Genomic DNA, 17,777 nt, shown 5'->3' with positions numbered 1-17,777 from the left:
TAGAATTGGGCTTCCCAGAGATTTTGGGGAGTCTGACTCCCTGACTTGACTTTAAAGTAAAAGGTTCCCAAGCACTCTGTTTTAATATAGGAGAAAAAAAGCAACTCATTTTACTAGAGAGCAGCCGTGATGCAGAGTATGGCAGCAGGACTGAAAAATCAGCAGAGAGGGGACATGCAGTCCCATGGATTGTGTGTAACCCATTGCTGCTGTATGGGAACATCTTAAAGACATTCCCTCTACAGTTAAATAGAACAGAAAACAAACACCCTGAAATCTATACACTACAACAAAAAGTGATACACAACATAGGCATAAGAATTAAACAACTGTGTAAATAATACATTATTTCACTGTAAACTTAACATGGTTATGAACAGTTCTACTCCTATATTTAGGAAACACATGAAGGAATATCATCAGGAAACTTGAATAAAAATGTGTTATTTTCTTCCTGATTTAAATCAATTCAACCTGGCTTTGTCTGGCAAGGAAATTACAAGGTCCATTCTGATAGTGTCTTGTAGAAACCTTGAAGGGTTTTTCAAGAAGCAAATTTTACAACTGCGCTAATGCCCTGGCAAACACCCTGCACATTAAAAAAAAAAAAGGCCAAACACTTTACACATTGCATCAGCTGTACTTTCTCCATAGGAGTCAATAGTTCTTATTTCTTATATAGCAAAAACTAATTTATTATTTTTTCTTAGTCCAGCAATCTACTTCTGTTGCCACATCAAACCTGAGATGTCAAAAGTGGGGTCTCTCGAACACTGACTTGTCCCTCTTTCCTTCAAAAGTTCTCAGTAATATTTCAACGCTTTTAAATCTTCTGCTTGGGTTTTGACACTCTCATGTTGTTCTCTACTTTGATTCCAGTGTCCTCTCTCCAATGCAGACTGCGCTTAATTCTCCACACTTCCATTTTTCCAATTCCACAGCTATCCATGTTCCTACTGCACATTTTTTCAGACTGCATATTTTATATCTTAAATTTCCACTTTCTCAAAAGAATCGCAACCTTGTATATGTGTCTTTGTGTTGCTTGAAACCCTGTTAGCCCTGTTAACTAAACAGCATTTAACTGGACTTCAAACAAAACACACGTATAGAAGTAAGGCTCATATAAAGAAGACTGTGCTAAAATGGCCCAGGTGATCAGGGCCAATTGTAGAATGCCATCTCCAGGGAGGCTCACAAGGCACCCATTTTATGGTCTTTTTATTACCAAGGGAATGTCTTTCTGTTCTCCCACTGTTTTTAATCTTAGGAGCTTTTACATGGCTGTTAACTAATATTTTTGGTTGCTGCTAGCTTTTATTTATTTCAGTTTTGTACTGTCAATTGTTTGGCTTATCTGGTGTAATTCTTATCTGCTTTTTTAAAATGGCTCTAAAAATGTTACTAGTAACTTTCAGAGTATGTCAATGCATGGGCTGTATAAAAACTTCATTAAAAACTATCAGTAAAAACAGTTAAGAAGGGGAGAGAATTAAGGTAGAAAGGGCAGCTGGGCAATAGGAGAGCAGTTGATGACAGGGTGTGAAACTGGAGATATTAATAGAAAGAAGCTTAGGTGCCAGGCTAAGAAGGAGCATCCCCCCCCCACACACACAGAGAGAGAGAGAGAGAGAGAGAGAGAGAGAGAGAGAGAGAGAGAGAGAGAGAGAATAGTGTATTGAAAATAATCTGACAGTATTCTTTCTGTCTTGTCAACAGTTATGTGCTGAGAAACAAAGAGAGGTGAAAGATGGTACATGTTGGATATGCAGATAATAAAGAAAGCTGCACTGTGAGTATGCAACAATTTTATGTTTATGTATCAGAGATACATACACATGTATATATCAATCACTGTTGGTTTAGAAAAGTAATTCTCTGTGAGCTGCCAGCCCACCTTAAAACGCAGCCAGGTAGTTTCACTCTTCCTTAAACTCCCTCCTTGCTGCACTACTAACTAATGTAAGACTGCGCCAAAACAATGCCATGACCTACTGAGAGGTAGAAACAGGCAGTTCTTTCTGTGCCAAATGCTTCAAAGCAGGCAGGTCTCCTGAGGGCCCCCAGATGGCGCTCTCTTAGCAGTTTTCAAAAGCCCTGATTAACATCCTTTTCACCAAGGTTGTTATGATGTTATTACGTCATCTGGAAATTTCCAGTCAGACACCAAATCATCCAGACGAGGGCAGAGCACCTCATGAACCAACTCATACAGTGGAAAGAGGAACCAGGAAGAGAGAGGGAAAGAGAAGAGAGGAGACGCTGCTTGCTGAACTGTTTAAATGATACCTCCTAGATCTCCAGCAGTGCATGCCATGCAGCACAGCCATCAGCAAACTAGGTCAGGAATGCCCAGTAACTGGTGCCAAGGTGGCTCAGCGCCCCAGGGGAGCTAAAAACACATTCTTTCACTCTCTCTTGTCCAAAAAATTGTCTAGGCACTACAAGTCAGATGTGGCTGACTGCTTAACTCCAGGGGCCCAGAGATGCTGACAGGGTGGGTGTGGGAAACTAGTCATTATATCAACAAGGTTCCTACCTCCAAGGTAACACTGGGGGATCACCTGTGAGCACAGCTCACAAATCAGGGTGGGGTAGACCCCCCCACCCTTCACACTGCATACAGATTTCCTTTAGTTAACCTTGTCTTACCGTCTGGGAATGAGAGAACAGGGTGGATACAGGAATCCAACTGTGAGAGACGCTCCATTGAAGGGGCCTCATACTGGATTTCTGGAGGCACTGAGCTGCGAGTGCCACAGAGAGCACACAAGGGATTCACATCACAGCTGCACCGCCCCATGCTGCTGCGATGAACCTAGACACAAAAAACAATGGAGACGGGTAAATGGTATGACTATCATTAATACTAAAAAAAAGTAACAGTAGTTCACCTTTCCCATGCTTGTTCATTTCAACAGTCACAGAAAACATCCTTAATTATCCCTTCCGGGGACAGACGCAGGTTAATCCAACTTCTATAAAGTCTATGATGGCTAGATGCAACATATGGGACTCAGGAGCCCCTTAAATCCCAACGCTCTGGACATGCTGGATTCTAATTATTGAACAACTTTTGTCTAAAAGTGCAGGAAAACTTTAAAGACATGCAAGGTAACAACTGACCCCTTTATCAGCATCTGTTCTTCACCAGAAACAAATACACACAGGTTCACACATTAAGATCATTCCAAATAACCCAGCCAGATTTCTATAGAGCATGATCTAAAACCAAATATCAGACTCAACTAAAATAGAAAAACAACAGAACTTAGCCATCACTTTACCAAGTTCCTATTGATTTACTAGATCTATACTAGTTAGGGATAACAACTGGATTTAGGCCTACCATTCTAACTTAGAGGTGGGCAAAATGTGATTCTCCAGATAATGCTGGACCCACAATTCTCATCACTCCTAGGTGACACAGTCATTATTGAGGAATACTGGGAAGTGTGATAATAGAACATCTGGAAGACCATATACTCCCAACTTGTGCTCTAACTGAAAATGGCTCTTACACTGTGTCACATTAACAATTTTGTTATTATTTACAATTGAGTTGGCTTTGACTCATGGCAACTATATGAATGAGAGACCTCCAAAAGACCCAATTATTAACATCTCTGCTCAAGCCTTACAAACTCAGGGCAGAAGCCTCTTTGATTGTCTCAACCTACTTGTTTCTTCTTCTTCTGCTACTACCTTCACCTTACTGTGTTTTACAATGTCTCCAAAGTATGATAGCTTCACATTAATTACCAGAGCCTCTAGTGAGGGGTCAGGCTTGAGTTCTTGGACCCATCTGGGTTTTGTTTTGTTTGTGTGGGGTGGGGTGTGACTGTAATTGTAGAACTTATCCCTCCAGCACATTTCAAATGAGTTGATTTTCTTTCTGTTAGCTTTCTTCACTGTCCAATTTTCACAACTGTACATAGAATTACTATAGCCGATCCTACTGACGATTCTGACTTTGGTTTAATGATGTATCTTTATACTTGAAGATCTTATCTAGTTCCTTCATAGCTGCCATTCCAAGTCTTAGACTTTCTTTGTTTTCTTGACTACAGTCTCCAATTTGGTTAATGTCTGACTCAAAGCATAGAAAACTATTTCAACCCTCATCATCCTCTTTTAAATTATGCAAATCATCTGTGATCATTATTTTTTCCTTGATATTCAGCTGTAAAACTATTTTTGAACATTCTTCCTTAACCTTCACCAATAGTTGTTCCAAACCCTTTTCTATTTTCTGCTACTAATATGGCGTCATCTGCATATCTTGAACTGATGATATTTTCCCTCCCTCAGTTTTCACAATTCCTTTCTCCTAGTCTAATCCGTTTTCATATGATATGTTCTACATATAAATTTAACAGATACAGAAAGCACTCAAACACCTTGCTAATTGGAAACCATCCTGTTTTTCTATATTCTGCCCTGAAAGTGGCCTTTTGTCCAGAATATAGGTTATGTACCTCAAGAATCAGACTGTGGTCTATCCATTTCTTTTACAATGATACATAGGTGGTTGGTTGTGTGTGTGTGTGAGTATGAGCGATCCACAAAGTCAAAGGATTTGCTATAATCTATAACGCACAGGCTGATTTTATTCTGAAATTCTCTGATGCACTCCATTAGCCAATATATGCTTACAATATGATATCTAGTGCAGCCTCCTTTTCTGAATCCAGTTTGGACACCAGGCATTTCTCACTCCATGTATGGTAAAAGTCACTGCTGTAAAATCTTCAGCATGAGTTTGCTTGCATGGGAGATACAATGCTCTAATGCAATGCTTCGGTCTTTGGTGTTTCCCTTTGTTTGGGATTGGACTGTATATCGAGTGCTTCCAGTATGTGGACCCTTGTTTTGTTTTCTATATTTGCTGGCACATTTTTGTTAGAATTTGAATGGTTTCTGTCTCTACAGTTTCAAATAGTTGTACTGATAGCCACCTGTTCCCGGTGTTTATTTCTTCCAAGTGTTTTGAAAATGTCTTCCATGTCACTTTTTAAAATTATGGGTTCATCACTAAAAGCAAACTGCCATTCTTCCATCTTTTTTTATTCAGTTCTTCAATATATTACACTCACCATCTTTTTATTTTGTACACATCATAAAAAGTGTTCCCCTGTTGCTTAATCAGCATCCTTACTCTTAGTTTAGGTCTCCCTTATATTTCTCTGATCTTGTGGAAGCGCTTTCTTGTTATACCTTTTTTGTTGTGTTTTGTTTTTTTTTAAAAAGAATCACAAGCAATTCATGGGGAAAACTTTCACAATTGATGCTAAAACAGTGTATCATGCAGTGCTACTCAGCTACAAATTTAGAACCAGCTCTGAATTCAACATCTCCACCACATTTGAAAACAGTAAGTTTCTAGCTCAACACAGCTGAAAATACAAACTTGAAAGGCTATGTATGGAGAGTTCACTAAAATGAAATTGAGTATGGCTGCATAAAATCTAAAGAGGTCGGGAAACAGGTTTTCCCAACCAAGAAAGTGTTGTTGTTATTTTGTTTAAACACTTTTTGTATCACACAAACACAGAGGCAGCAGCACATATTTACAAAATATGTGCAAAGTTACAGTATTTAGAATTCTTCAAATTTATTTTTGGGAACATAGAGGAATAATTTCTGACTTATTTTCAGTGCAAATGATAAAAGTGTGCTCCATTAATTCACCCTAAGAAAGTCCTCCTGAATTCAAATGTTTACTTTTCACAGAAGATTATTCCAGAGCCAGCCCAAGACATTTTGCTGCTTGAGGCACAGGACAAGAAGCTGATTGGTCTGCTAAGCACAGCTTCTTTCACTATGCTTGACTACATCAAGCCAATTAAGAGGAACAGGAGAGACAGCTCTGTCCTCTGAGGAAAATGGTCTGGGGGCTCTGAAGAGTCTGCTTTTGCTCCCTTCCAGCATCTGCCATTTGACACACTGGGATCACTTGCCTTATTGGTACAGCATCATTCTCAAACTTGGCAAATCAGTCTTCTAATCCTCCTTGGAACAGGATCCTTTTATCATTTAACAGTACATTTTGCTTTCCAGTGTGTTGTTTTATTAACATATCCTCTCAATAAAACTGCAGCAGAAACTTGCTCATTCCAGCTTTAAAGATGAGAAGTCAACAGCTGATGAGGAAAGCAAAGGTTCCTTCTCTCCCAAGTCATTAGGATAAAAAACAGTTTTTCATTGAGTGCAAGCCAGAGGTCAGGACAACTAGATCATAGAAGGAGGCCTAAGAAAGACCCACCACCACACATTCTGGCAACCTCTGCTTAACCATCATAGGGGCATGGTGTACAGACTTTACAATGAGATGGGTATGGAGATCAAAGGGTAACATAGGAGAATTCATATTTGACACCCTACTGTTCACTCTCAGTTCTCTCTCCACTATCCACTCCAATCAACAAACATGATTTTCATTCACAAGTGAAATACAGATGATGCCATCTTCTTCCCTAATACTCACCTTTTTGGAGAGTGGCACCAGGCTGCTGGGTCGAACAAGCCGCCGCTTCTTACAGCTGAGGACCGGTCGTGTGCGGGCTGCTACACAGGTTCCATCAGGGGCAGAAGACATGACATTTAGTCTCTGCTTTTTACGCAAAAATTCCTCAGCATCTGAGCTGTCTCCCTGAGTACGCTCCGTCAAGCCTGGCTGTAGCCTGCCCAAGAATGGAAATGCAATACATTATTTGCTTCTACTTCATTCTCTATTGCAGTCACTCTCCTGAAATATATTTACCAAACATCCAGAAGATTTTAAAAAACAGAGAAACTTATCCAAAGTAACCCAGTAAATCTATGCTTGTAGAGAGAAACTCAAACAGCAAAGTCATGAAAGGACAGGTTGCTTAACTATAACTGTAGTTCTTCAAGTGGTCACCTGCAAATCCACACAAATGGGTTATTCTGCACCTGCGCAGCATTTCTGGATCCTACTGGAATTGCTAGGGAAGACTTTTTGGTGGTAGCTCCACCCACCCTCTATATAGGCAGGAGGTCTTCCCGCCGGTTCTCAGTTCCAAAAAAGGTCCGCCTTAAGAGAAGACAAGGAAGAGTGAAGGACATGACAGAGGGGAGGATGGGCGGGATTTGTGTGGATTCGAAGATGACCACTCGAAGAACTACAGTTACAGGTAAGCAACCTGTCCTCCTTCTTTGTGGTCTCTGCGAAGCACACAAATGGGTTAGACTGGCAAGCTTCTCCCATTGTGGACGAGGGAGTGTCCTGGCAATAAAGAATTATTAAACCAGAAACAGTGTGAGTGTCATGTTTGACAGGTGCCAACTAACCTTAGTGCATTCCGGAAAGGAGAACAACTCTGTCAAAGGCTGCTTCACGTCGGTGTCTGGTATCAAGACTGTAGTGCTTGATAAAGGTCAGAGGTTGTAACCATACCGCAGCCCTGCAAATGTCCTCCAAGGGAACTCTGGAGAGGAAGGGTGAAGATGAAGCTACCGCCCTGGTTGAGTGGGCTCGAATTTGAGCAGGTGGAGTCTTCCCAAAAATCTGGTAAGAGAGAAGGATTGTGGAAGTCACCCAATTGGAGAAACGTTGAGGTGTGACTGGAAGCCCCATTTGGGGATTGGAATAGCAGACAAAAAGTCTGGGGGAATGACGAGAGGATGCAGTCCAGTCAAGGTAGAAGGCTAGCGCCCACCTGACATCAAAGGAGTGAAGTCGGTGCTCGGTGTCGGTGGTTGGGTTCAGTGCTAGCGTCAGCAGGATGACATCCTGGCTGAGATGGAAAGCGGACACAAGGAAATGTCCGGACGGAGGACGACTTTGTCCTTTAAAAAATTCAGGTACGGAGAATCCGCATGGAGGGCACAGAGTTCACTGGCATGGCATGCCAATGTGATGGCTACCAAAAAGGCTGTCTTCCAAGTGAGGAGCCTGAAGTCACAGGAAGTCAGAGGTTCAAAGGGCGAGGTAGTGAGTGCTGCTAAGACGAGCTGGAGGTCCCAAGTCGGGACGGGGATCACTACCGGCGGTCTTAGGTTGGCAAGGCCTTTGAAAAATTACTTCACAAGCGGATCAGTAAAGATGGATGGGCAGCCGGAGAAGTGAAAGTGTGCACAGATGGCCGTGAGGTAGCATTTCAAGGACAAAATGGACAGTCCAGATGCTGAAAGGTGATGGAGGAAGTCCAGAACAACAGAGATGGAGACCTCTGAAGAGGTGAGTCCCGCTGAGGACAGAAAAGCCAAAAAATGTTCCCACTTGAGGGCGTAGGAGCGCTGAGTGGAGGGCTTTCGGGAAGCTACAACAATTTCTCCGACCAGTACCGAGAGGCCAGTCAGGGCAGGACAGGTATAATCCGAGACGGTGCGGTCTGCGGATTCTGTGGAGAGTGACCTGGTCCTGGTCCGGGCCGAGAGGGCCTGAGAGGCTATCGGTACCAGGAGCGAAGGGCAGACTTGCAAGGAGACAGCAGAGGTCAACTGCACGAGACAGGCTGTTTCTGCTCAGGAGACGGAGGAGAGGTGCGACTTAGGAATAGACCTTGGTGGAGACAAAACGGGTTCAACCAGTTGGAAGGTTGAGACGAACCGGCCACCATGCACTTCAGATGGATCAAGAGGTAGAAAGTACAATCCCGTAGCTTGATCAAAGATGACATCCCATCTAGGGGGTTCAGCAATGTCAGAGGATGCGTCGTAATCTTGTTCATCCTCGAAGTCCACGACCTCCGAAGTCTGGGAGAGTCAGTATGGGATCATTGCATGGGTGAGAGAGGAAGCTTCCTCTTCGCCCTCCAAGAGTTGGTAGCGCTCAGCGAGGGAATGCAAAAAGGTGGTCGTCTCGGGTCAGACTCGAGTGTTGGGACCAGGAGACGTCTCGGTGAGAGGTGCTGGTTGGGAACACGGTACCGAGGCCAGGTCGGTGTCAGCTGGCTAGGGTAGCACATCGGTATGGGACCAGCAGTCGGTGTCGGAGTCCACAGAAAGGCGAAGCTTTTTTGCGGAATGGTGAGATGAGTCCCTGGACTTGTGCTTCTTTTTCTTCAGTTTGGAGGATTCAGAAGATTTACTCCTCTTTGATGAGGATGGGTGGCCAGCCACATCCTGGTCCGTGGACCTTGGTATGTCTGGGGTTTGGGACCCAGAGGCATCCATATGGGGTTTGCCCTTGGCTGCAGTAGCTTTGGCAGGGACCCTCGGAGGAGACAAAGGGGTAGTGCCCTCGGCTGCAATAGCCTTGGCAGGGACCCCAGAAGCCAGAGATGAGAGCTTTCCTTTAGTGGCGGCAGCCTTGGCAGAGGCTCTGGAGGAAGCGGGAGGCCTCAAAATTTGCACGTAGAGCACGGATCTCCAGCGCATCTCCCTGTTCTTTCTGGCCTGTGGAGTGAAGGCCATGTAATGAGGGCAGGAAGCAGGGACGTGGCCCTCGAGGCACAGGGAGTGTCCGTTGAGAGCTGGAATGTTAATCCCACATTCGGTGCACTTTTTAAAAGAGTGTGCGGACATAGTTGAAAAAGGAGGACAAAAGAATTTTCAGGAGTCCGAGTCGTTACCATTAATCAAAGTCCAAGACCAAGTCCAAATCACAATCCAATGAGTAGTCGAGTGAAAACAAAGTCAGCAAACGCAGTAAATGAAAGCAAAAGCTAAGGAAGGAGCGATTCCTGAGTGAGGTTCCTAAGATGCTCACACGGCAGACAAAAGAAACTGAGAAAGGGCGGGAAGACCTCCTGCCTATATAGAGGTTGGGCAGAGCTACCACCAAAAAGTCTTCCCTAGCAATTCCAGTAGGATCTGGAAATGCTGTGCAGGCGCAGAATAACCCATTTGTGTGCTTCGCAGAGACCACATAGAAAACCTAATGTCCTTGCTCCTGGCAAGTTTAAGCTCTCTTAGGAACACATGATTATTTAGACTAGAGGGTCCATCTTGTTCAGTACGGTCTAAGCAAATTTGTGCCAACACTGTCATGGTTCAGGCAGGCCTGACCTAGGAGGTATGAACTGAACTCTGGACCTTGCAGGAAAACAACAGGCTATTTCATTGTGTAATGATTTCTACCTTAGCTAGCACCCAGAAAAACTGTTGGTTTTTTGGGGGGGAGGGGGACGGACTACAATCTGCAAAATTTCTCAACCTGCATTGCCAGTGCCCATAGTGACAGGATAATTCTGTGAGATTTACTGAGACATATATACAAAGTTTAGAGGCTCTGCTCTTTGCTACAGGGTTCCACATGCTTTTCCTGTCTTCTTGCTCCTTCATGGATAGACACTGCTCACTTTTTTCTTGCCCTCTGTTCTCTTTTTCCACTATTTTGTGGCACTATGTTGTGCCACACTATGTAAAGAGCAGTTTTTCCACTATCCTAAAACCAAGATTCCATCCAGTCCCAAAATAAAACCCTCCCAAACAGAATCCTTTGTTTACTCACACCATATCTCCACATTGACTTTTACTCCTACCTTCTCTGCCTGGTGTCCTCTAGCTGTGCCACTCTGAAACTGTTCCCACTCTTAGCCAGCATGGCCATAGTATGGAAACTCCAGACCAACACAACTGAAGAGGGTTATTTGGAAAGGTTGTTCTATTTGTTCGCTTCTACCCCTTCCTTTCTAAGCCCTTAAGCAAGTCCTGTTCCCACCCCTTTCCTCCAAGTCAAATATTCTTATTTGGAATATAAGGCTTCTGAGAAAGATATAAGCTGATATAGAATAAATGCTACATGTTTGGAACAATTTAGCTCAGAGACACTTAAAAGTTCCAATCTCAACAAGTGACTTACTAAAAACACTCATAATTAAGCATCATTCTCAACATAGTACCCCCACAAGTACTGGGTGGCAACTTCCAGAATTTCCCAGCCACCATAGTTTGAAGGCCACCAAATTGGAAAAGTTACTCTAGAGCAGTAGTTCCCAAACTTTGATCCTCCAGGTGTTTTTGACTTCAAGTCCCAGAAGCCCCAGCCAGCTTGGCCAACAATAAGACATTCTGGAAGCAGGAGTCCAAAACGCTTGGAAACTCAAAATTTGGGAACCCTTGCTCTGAGCACTGGTTCCAAAATATGGATCCCCAAATAATGTTGTAACTTCAACACCCAGAAGCCTCAGTCTGCATGGCCAGTGGTTAGGAATTCCAAGAGCCATAATAAACATCTTGGGAACAGACACAAAGAGCTAGCTAGCTATGCACTGTATTTCTTTTGAGATGACTTCTTCAAGAGTCTTACGTGTTGATAACTCCATTGACTGGTCTCGGCACACCACACGTTTTGGCAGATAGGGGCTCTTGGTTATTGCCAATGGATGTACAAAGGTTCTCCGATGACTGGGAGACACACTATGAAAGAGGAGAGAAGGGGGAAACTGTGTCAGAGGATAAAAATTTCCTAGATGGCAAGCACATCATTTATCTTCTGTTCCTTGACCTGGCATGGCACAACACTAGAATCTGCTTGGAGTAACTGGGCAACATCTCTGCGACATCGATCTTATTGCCTTTAAGCAACATGGATACAACAGGCTGGAACAAGGACTGGCAAATTCAAAACACGTGAATCAGGGATATTTAGGGAGACAGTATTTCCTTCAGTCTTCAATTTGCTTAGGCTGTCTTGTCATTATGTGATCACCATAGCTGAATTATTCTTCCTGCATTCAATTTCAGAGGATATTGGTGTATACAGAAATAAAAAGACTAACAAACATTGAAATTTCAAAGAAAATATGTAACCCCTTTGAACTTGAAATTAACTCATGGAAACAAAACTGTGCTACTTTTCCATATAATCATTTCTTACTACAGTATAAGGCTCTATGCACTGGCTCTGAATACTTGTCAAACATCAGACAATCCATCTTTCTCAACTATTTATTATAGTAATACCATTTTAAAAAGCACAATGAAGAGAAAAGTATATCTGTGATGGTCTCGTGCCACAGTGATGAGTTCATTTAAATAATCACCATTGATTTCCTCCACCTCCCAACCCCATTTTAGCTTGCCTTACTCTATAATCTATTTTGTATCCTATCAAATTTGTTTTTATTCAGTTTTATGTGTCTGTTTTTTAGTTAACTTTACATGAGTTTTAGGAGTGATCAAGTTTTATCGTGTATGTATCTTGATATTTTGATATCTTGCATTTTATAGTTGATATGGTCAGTTGACTGGTCAGTAAACTTGTTGTTGTATATGTGTGGCACTTGAGATCTTTTAAATGAAGTTTTAAAAAATTAAGCAAAACAAAATGGTTTGTGACACCTTAAAGACTTTCATATTTACTATGATATATGGCTTTGTGGACAAGAGTTCATTTTATTTACAGACTGCTATTTGGTATTGCCTGGTTAGTTCACGCCCAAACATGTACATACATATAGAGGGAATATTAACTTTTCTGGACTACAGCTCTCAAATTCCCCCAGTTAGCAAGAGTCATTCTGAAAGCTGTCAAAAAACAGTAGTTGTCCCAAGTTCTGTTTAAAACAGTGCAACGAGTGAAGTGCAAGGAGTGAGATTAGACAGAAATTATTTTAAAAGAATAAAATTTTTGCATCTCAGAAAATGAAATCTAGTCTATGAAAGTTTATTTCATAATATTATGTTGCTCTATTAGGTGCCACAAAGTTATCTGCTGTTTATACAATCCCCCAGAAGTGCCACTATGCCAACCCAGAGAAGTGCTGAGCATGCTGGCACACAATGCCCAATTAACAGACTTCAGCAAGGTTTATGCATGCATTACTGGATCTGTTATCTCCTGCACGGCAAATTTTTTCTATATACACAGAGGATTTATACTTGGCGAAGGAACATAAGATGCTTTCTAAAGACACGGAGGAAGGCAAACTCTTGAAGTGGTGGGATCCAGGATGAAAAATGAAATATGTACCAAAGAGATTCCTTCAGCATAACTTCAAAAAGGAAGGTCTTTAGGTCTGGATGTTTTGCTTGTATAATCTACCAAAAGTCCAGCCTGTATCACTGAGATCTTCAATCAGTGTGGTTTAAAGTGACTTTGATGGAAACCATATGGGTTTTGGGGGGGGGGGGGGAGGACCATATTTTTTTTAAAAAGCTGGGACAATGGGAAAATCTAACAATGACAGCTACATAGTATGCAGCTTATCTCATCATCTTCTGAGGCACAGCAACACACCTAAATTTCCAAATGCTTTACTTTGTTTTTAGTTGCATTATTTCAAATTTCAAATAAAAGTATTTGGGGATGCAATTTTTTACATTTATCAACAGAAATAATGGGGTAAAAAAGGAGGAGAAACACTGCTCTAGCATCACAAGTGCTATCTATCTATCTATCTATCTATCTATCTATCTATCTATCTATCCAAGGGGGAGGGGGGTTACCCTAGGAACAAATTCTGTTTAAAATGCTAAAGAGTCACTGTCAATTAGACCAAACTGTATAGTGCAACATGGATCAATAATCCAACTCTATATAAAAGCAGTTCCTTGTATTCTCAGATACCAATATTTCCAGCAGAAATAAGGTAGGGTCCTCTTAATAAAATCTGTCCTCCAACTTTTCCCCAATTGTAGCCAAAGCATGACTGCTCCAATCATAGTGCATACATAAAAGAGCAAGGTCCTTCTCTACCCTTTTCTAACTTCCCAAGTTTTTGTTTCTTTTTATATCCTGGGATATCTCAAGACTTTCTAAAGAGTGAATCGTGAGTTAGTTGTACCCTTTGTTCAGCTCTACAACCAGATTTAAGATCACTGTCTACCCTGTATATCGTATTTAGTATTTGCATGTATTATCGTTTTTATGTTAATTTATGTGTTAGTGACTTTTGATCAAAAGCATAAAATGAGCTACAGTGTTATTTGACATCCGGTATGGAACAATAACCTATTCCGTCTGCTCTAAGGAAAACGGTACATAGACAAATTAGAACATGATTGCAAATTTGCCTGGGCAAATAAAGTTGACAGTTAAACCATGGGCATGGAAAAGTAGCATTATCTATTCAAGGGACAGGCAAACTGTTGTCATTAGGATGTACTGTTGTCATTAGGATTGTAAACTACAATCCACATCAACCTCAGCCAGCATGACCAGAGGTCCTTTACCTCTGCTAACAAAAGATACTTAGGGTTGAACTTGAGACACTGTGCAAGAAAAGCATGGGCTTTGCCACAGCTATGAGCTCTGCCACCCCCCATACAATCTTGCCCATCCTTCACAGTAAGGTCAAAGTGAATACCTGTGGTAACACTTTAAATGTCTGTAAAAAGAAAGTCTCTGATGTAGGTCTGCTCCTGAATCTGAACCAATCTGGGCCTGCCAGATTGACCTGGGGCTGAGGTTCACTCATGTGCATTGAGAAAACATTATTATATCTGGCTGATGCCTACAAATTTATGATCAATATCTAACATTTCTCTTCAAGGACACTGCTGTTTAAGTTGCTTTTGACCAGTTCTTTTGGCCAGTTGCACTAGAACTGCAGATTATAGCCTCTGTTATTATACTTATTATTTTATAAAGCAGTATTTTTTATAATTACTGTTTTTATAGTATTGCTGAAAGATTCCCTAAATGTCCAGAAATGCAGACTAGAAATTTTAAAGATTAAAAGAAATGAAATACCCCTGCTGCTTATGAACTTGAAAATTGTGACAGAATAAATCTAGGTCAGGAACTGAGCAGATGTTGTAGAACTTCAGCTTCTAGCAGCCCAAGGCAGCAAAGCCAATGGTGATGAGTGTTGGGAACTACAGTTCAATGCCACTTGAAAGTCCACAAATTCCTACTCTAGGATAAATGTGTATCTCTAGCCCACATTTGTGCTCAATCCTGCAAAACCATGTGTCCAATGCCTTGTTACATGAGCAAGTTTACATAAGCCACAAGTGGAAGTATGAGTCCTGGATGCAAGGTGACTCACAACTGTGGGAAATTGATTATTGTCCACTTGTTTGGAAACACAAAGTTCAAGAAGAGAAGAAGCTTGAGGAAAAGTAGTACTGGAGTAACTCTGGTCTCAAACCACAGCTGTTTTAGGCCAACACCCAAAGGGTCACAAGTTACCTATTCATGAAGTATCAGATGTCTACATATGTGCTGCTGTGGAGTCTTAAAGGATATAATTGGTTATTATAGCCTAATAATCACTGAAGATTTTCTGTTTTTCCTACGTGTTTGGTCATCTTAATTTCTTTTCAATTTTCCTTCTAAAACTTCCAGAATAATTTTTGCCAGTACTGTCAACATTTCTTTAAAATATGCTGATTTCCTCTCTAGTTCAAATACAAGAAATTTGCATGTAGAAATCATATTTCTATACAGAGATTTATGGGTATAGGAAAAAAAATACTGAACAAGGGGCAGTAGCCAGTGCCACCTGACCTGGCAACTTGCATGGAACCCCAACTCTTCCCATATGGAGACCCATACTCTGTGCTAATCAGGATTCAGTAACTTGCTCCTCCAAGTTTTGGTTACTTCTGCAGTTTTCTGCACAGAGAATTCCAGCAAGTAAAATAGAACTTTCCTGACTATTATGACAAAAACAAAAAAGAAAGTCAAGAAGCCAAGATTTCATTAAGGCTTTGAAAAGGCCAAAAATGCAACTATTTTTGTTTTGTTCAAGATCACCCCTCTCTCCTTAAATCCACAATGATACTATACACACAGAGCTTCTCTAAAAGTCAAGAAAACTGATCAAAGGGATATGGCTATATAATGAAAGCATGAGAGATGAGACAGGGAGAGGAAAGATAAAAGGCATGAATTAACGGATTTATTTGCCATCAAGCAACCATCTGAATAACAGTAGTGAAGATACAAAACACAATGCAAACAGTAAAACTATGAAATCTAAAAATCACATCCAGTATTCCCAAATATAATTTAGGATTGGCCATCTGATTAGCTGGGCTCTCTGAAATATAGCAGTATTTCAAAATTCTGCATTTGCTTAAGTAATTTTTTAAAAATAATTGACAATAAAATTTCATTCAGTTGGATAAAAGGAGAAATAGTGAAAACAAGAACTTCTATCCTCGATACTTACCAGTCTGTCAGTCCCTGGCTCCAGCTTGACCTCGGCACTAAGAGTATGGGATGAGTCGCCTAGCAGAGGGTCAGAGGGAGGTGCTTCCCCAAGCAGTATCAGGCCCTGAAAGGCACAGGGAAGAAGAGCAAGCTGTCAAGCCAAGTTCTGCTTCAGACAAGAGCTTAAATTCACCATTCCATTTTCACAATTCAGTGTTTTCTTCCTTCCCCACACCTTGTCTCTTTCTACTGCCTCTTTCAATCCTGCTTTATCCACCTAGCTTCTCACAGCTCTAACCTCTCAGACCTGGAAAAGCTGCAGAAAAGTGTGAAAAGGGGACTGGAGAAACCCTTCTATGAGGAAAATATGCAGTGCTTGTGGCTCTCCTGCTTAGAAAAAAAAGTTAAGTAATGGGAAGTGTATTAAGAGGTTTTTACAGATAAAATGATGCAACTTTATGGAAGGAAGGGATAAAGAATATTTCCCTTCCCTCTCTCACAGCACTAGAGACTGAGATGGGAGACTGAGGACACATAAAGAGCAGTACTTCTTCATACAGCTCATAGAGTTGAACAGCAGAATTTGAAATCACAAGCAGAAAAAGCTGCTGATGTGGATCGCTTTAAAAGGGAGAATCGACAAATGGAGAATGGGACTATCAGTGGTTGCTAGCCATGGCAGATATATATTCTCACTAATACTACAGACTGTATCCCTCTGTAGAACATCTGTCAAAAGGCTACTACTGCACTCCTGTCTTTTTTCCAATAAGCAATGGACTGGACATTGTGTTGGACTACACAGGCCTTTGGTTTGACCTAGCCCAGTGATGGTGAACCTTTTTGAGGCTGAGTGCCCAAACTGCAACCCAAAACCCACTTATTTATTACAAAGTGCCATGTCCCTCTGGCTTTCTAGTAACAAACTCTGGCAAACTCTGTGCTGGGACGATGGCACATGTGCCCACAGAGAGGGCTCTGACTGCCACCTCTGGCACACATGCCATAGGTTCATCATCACTGATCTAGCCCAATGATACATCCAGTTCTTATTATGTTTCATGGATTCTCTACTTTATTTCTAGCATTATGTTAACATTCTTTACCCACTGAACTGTGTGATTTAAAAATGCCTCCAACTAAACAAATCAAGATGATTCAATTCAGTGTAACTCATACATTCATGGCTTTCCAACAGAGGTCTGGAAAAGTGGGAATTATGGCAGAAAAGAACTGTAATACTCTCCCATTAAACAATATGTGTCGGAGAGAGGAAAGAGAGAAGGAGAAACTTTCTCTGTTTAGTTCTCTTACATCAGGAGATGTATTGACTGTTTAATACACGTTGGTTGTCTATAACCAACTGATGCAAAGCCAATTTTAAAGATGGCATTTACTTCCAGGTTTACCCAAAGCTAGCAGATTTGTCTCCTGCTGTGAAACCACTCCTTTCAGCAGTAAGAGCCACAAGAAAATGAAGCTAACTGAAGCTTAGCTGAAACCAACTAGATACATCTTTGACTCCAACAAGGATGCAGTGATAGCAGTAGAAGAAGCTGCATTTTGGGAGGAGGGGAGGCTCTGAACCTGTATCTCCTACCCACTCCCCCAATGCTCCTGACTTGCTTTTCTCCTGAGAAAAGAAAAGCCTCATGATTGGTCATAAGAAAAAGATGGGGAAGGAGAAAAGGAGAAAATATGTAATTCATTTCTTAGATACATCTTTTAGATGAGGATCTTTCATAATATTTATGATCTGTACATT

General features: G+C 41.5%; 1 protein-coding gene across 6 annotated transcripts in view; it reads right to left on the bottom strand.

Annotated features, from left to right (window-relative positions):
* Positions 1-17,777, bottom strand: part of KANSL1 (KAT8 regulatory NSL complex subunit 1) — a 173,330-nt gene that overhangs the window by 22,606 nt on the left and 132,947 nt on the right. For all 6 annotated transcript variants that reach the window (XR_016281887.1, XR_016281888.1, XM_089531942.1 and 3 more), the window contains 4 exons: positions 16,032-16,136; positions 11,219-11,328; positions 6,488-6,683; positions 2,653-2,818 (listed from right to left, as the gene is read on the bottom strand). Coding sequence is in view for 4 of the 6 variants with exons in the window: in XM_089531942.1 (XP_089388068.1) it covers positions 2,653-2,818; positions 6,488-6,683; positions 11,219-11,328; positions 16,032-16,136 (577 nt within the window). In the remaining 2 variants the exon portion in view is untranslated. The remainder of the gene's footprint in view (positions 1-2,652; positions 2,819-6,487; positions 6,684-11,218; positions 11,329-16,031; positions 16,137-17,777) is intronic.

This window comes from Sceloporus occidentalis, unplaced genomic scaffold, assembly GCF_023333645.1.
Source record: "Sceloporus occidentalis isolate IW3139 unplaced genomic scaffold, rSceOcc1.0.p SCAF_7, whole genome shotgun sequence".
Classification (NCBI taxonomy): domain Eukaryota; kingdom Metazoa; phylum Chordata; class Lepidosauria; order Squamata; family Phrynosomatidae; genus Sceloporus; species Sceloporus occidentalis.
The sequence above is the reverse complement of the archived record's forward strand: the minus strand, read 5'-3'. Positions and strand labels throughout refer to the sequence as shown.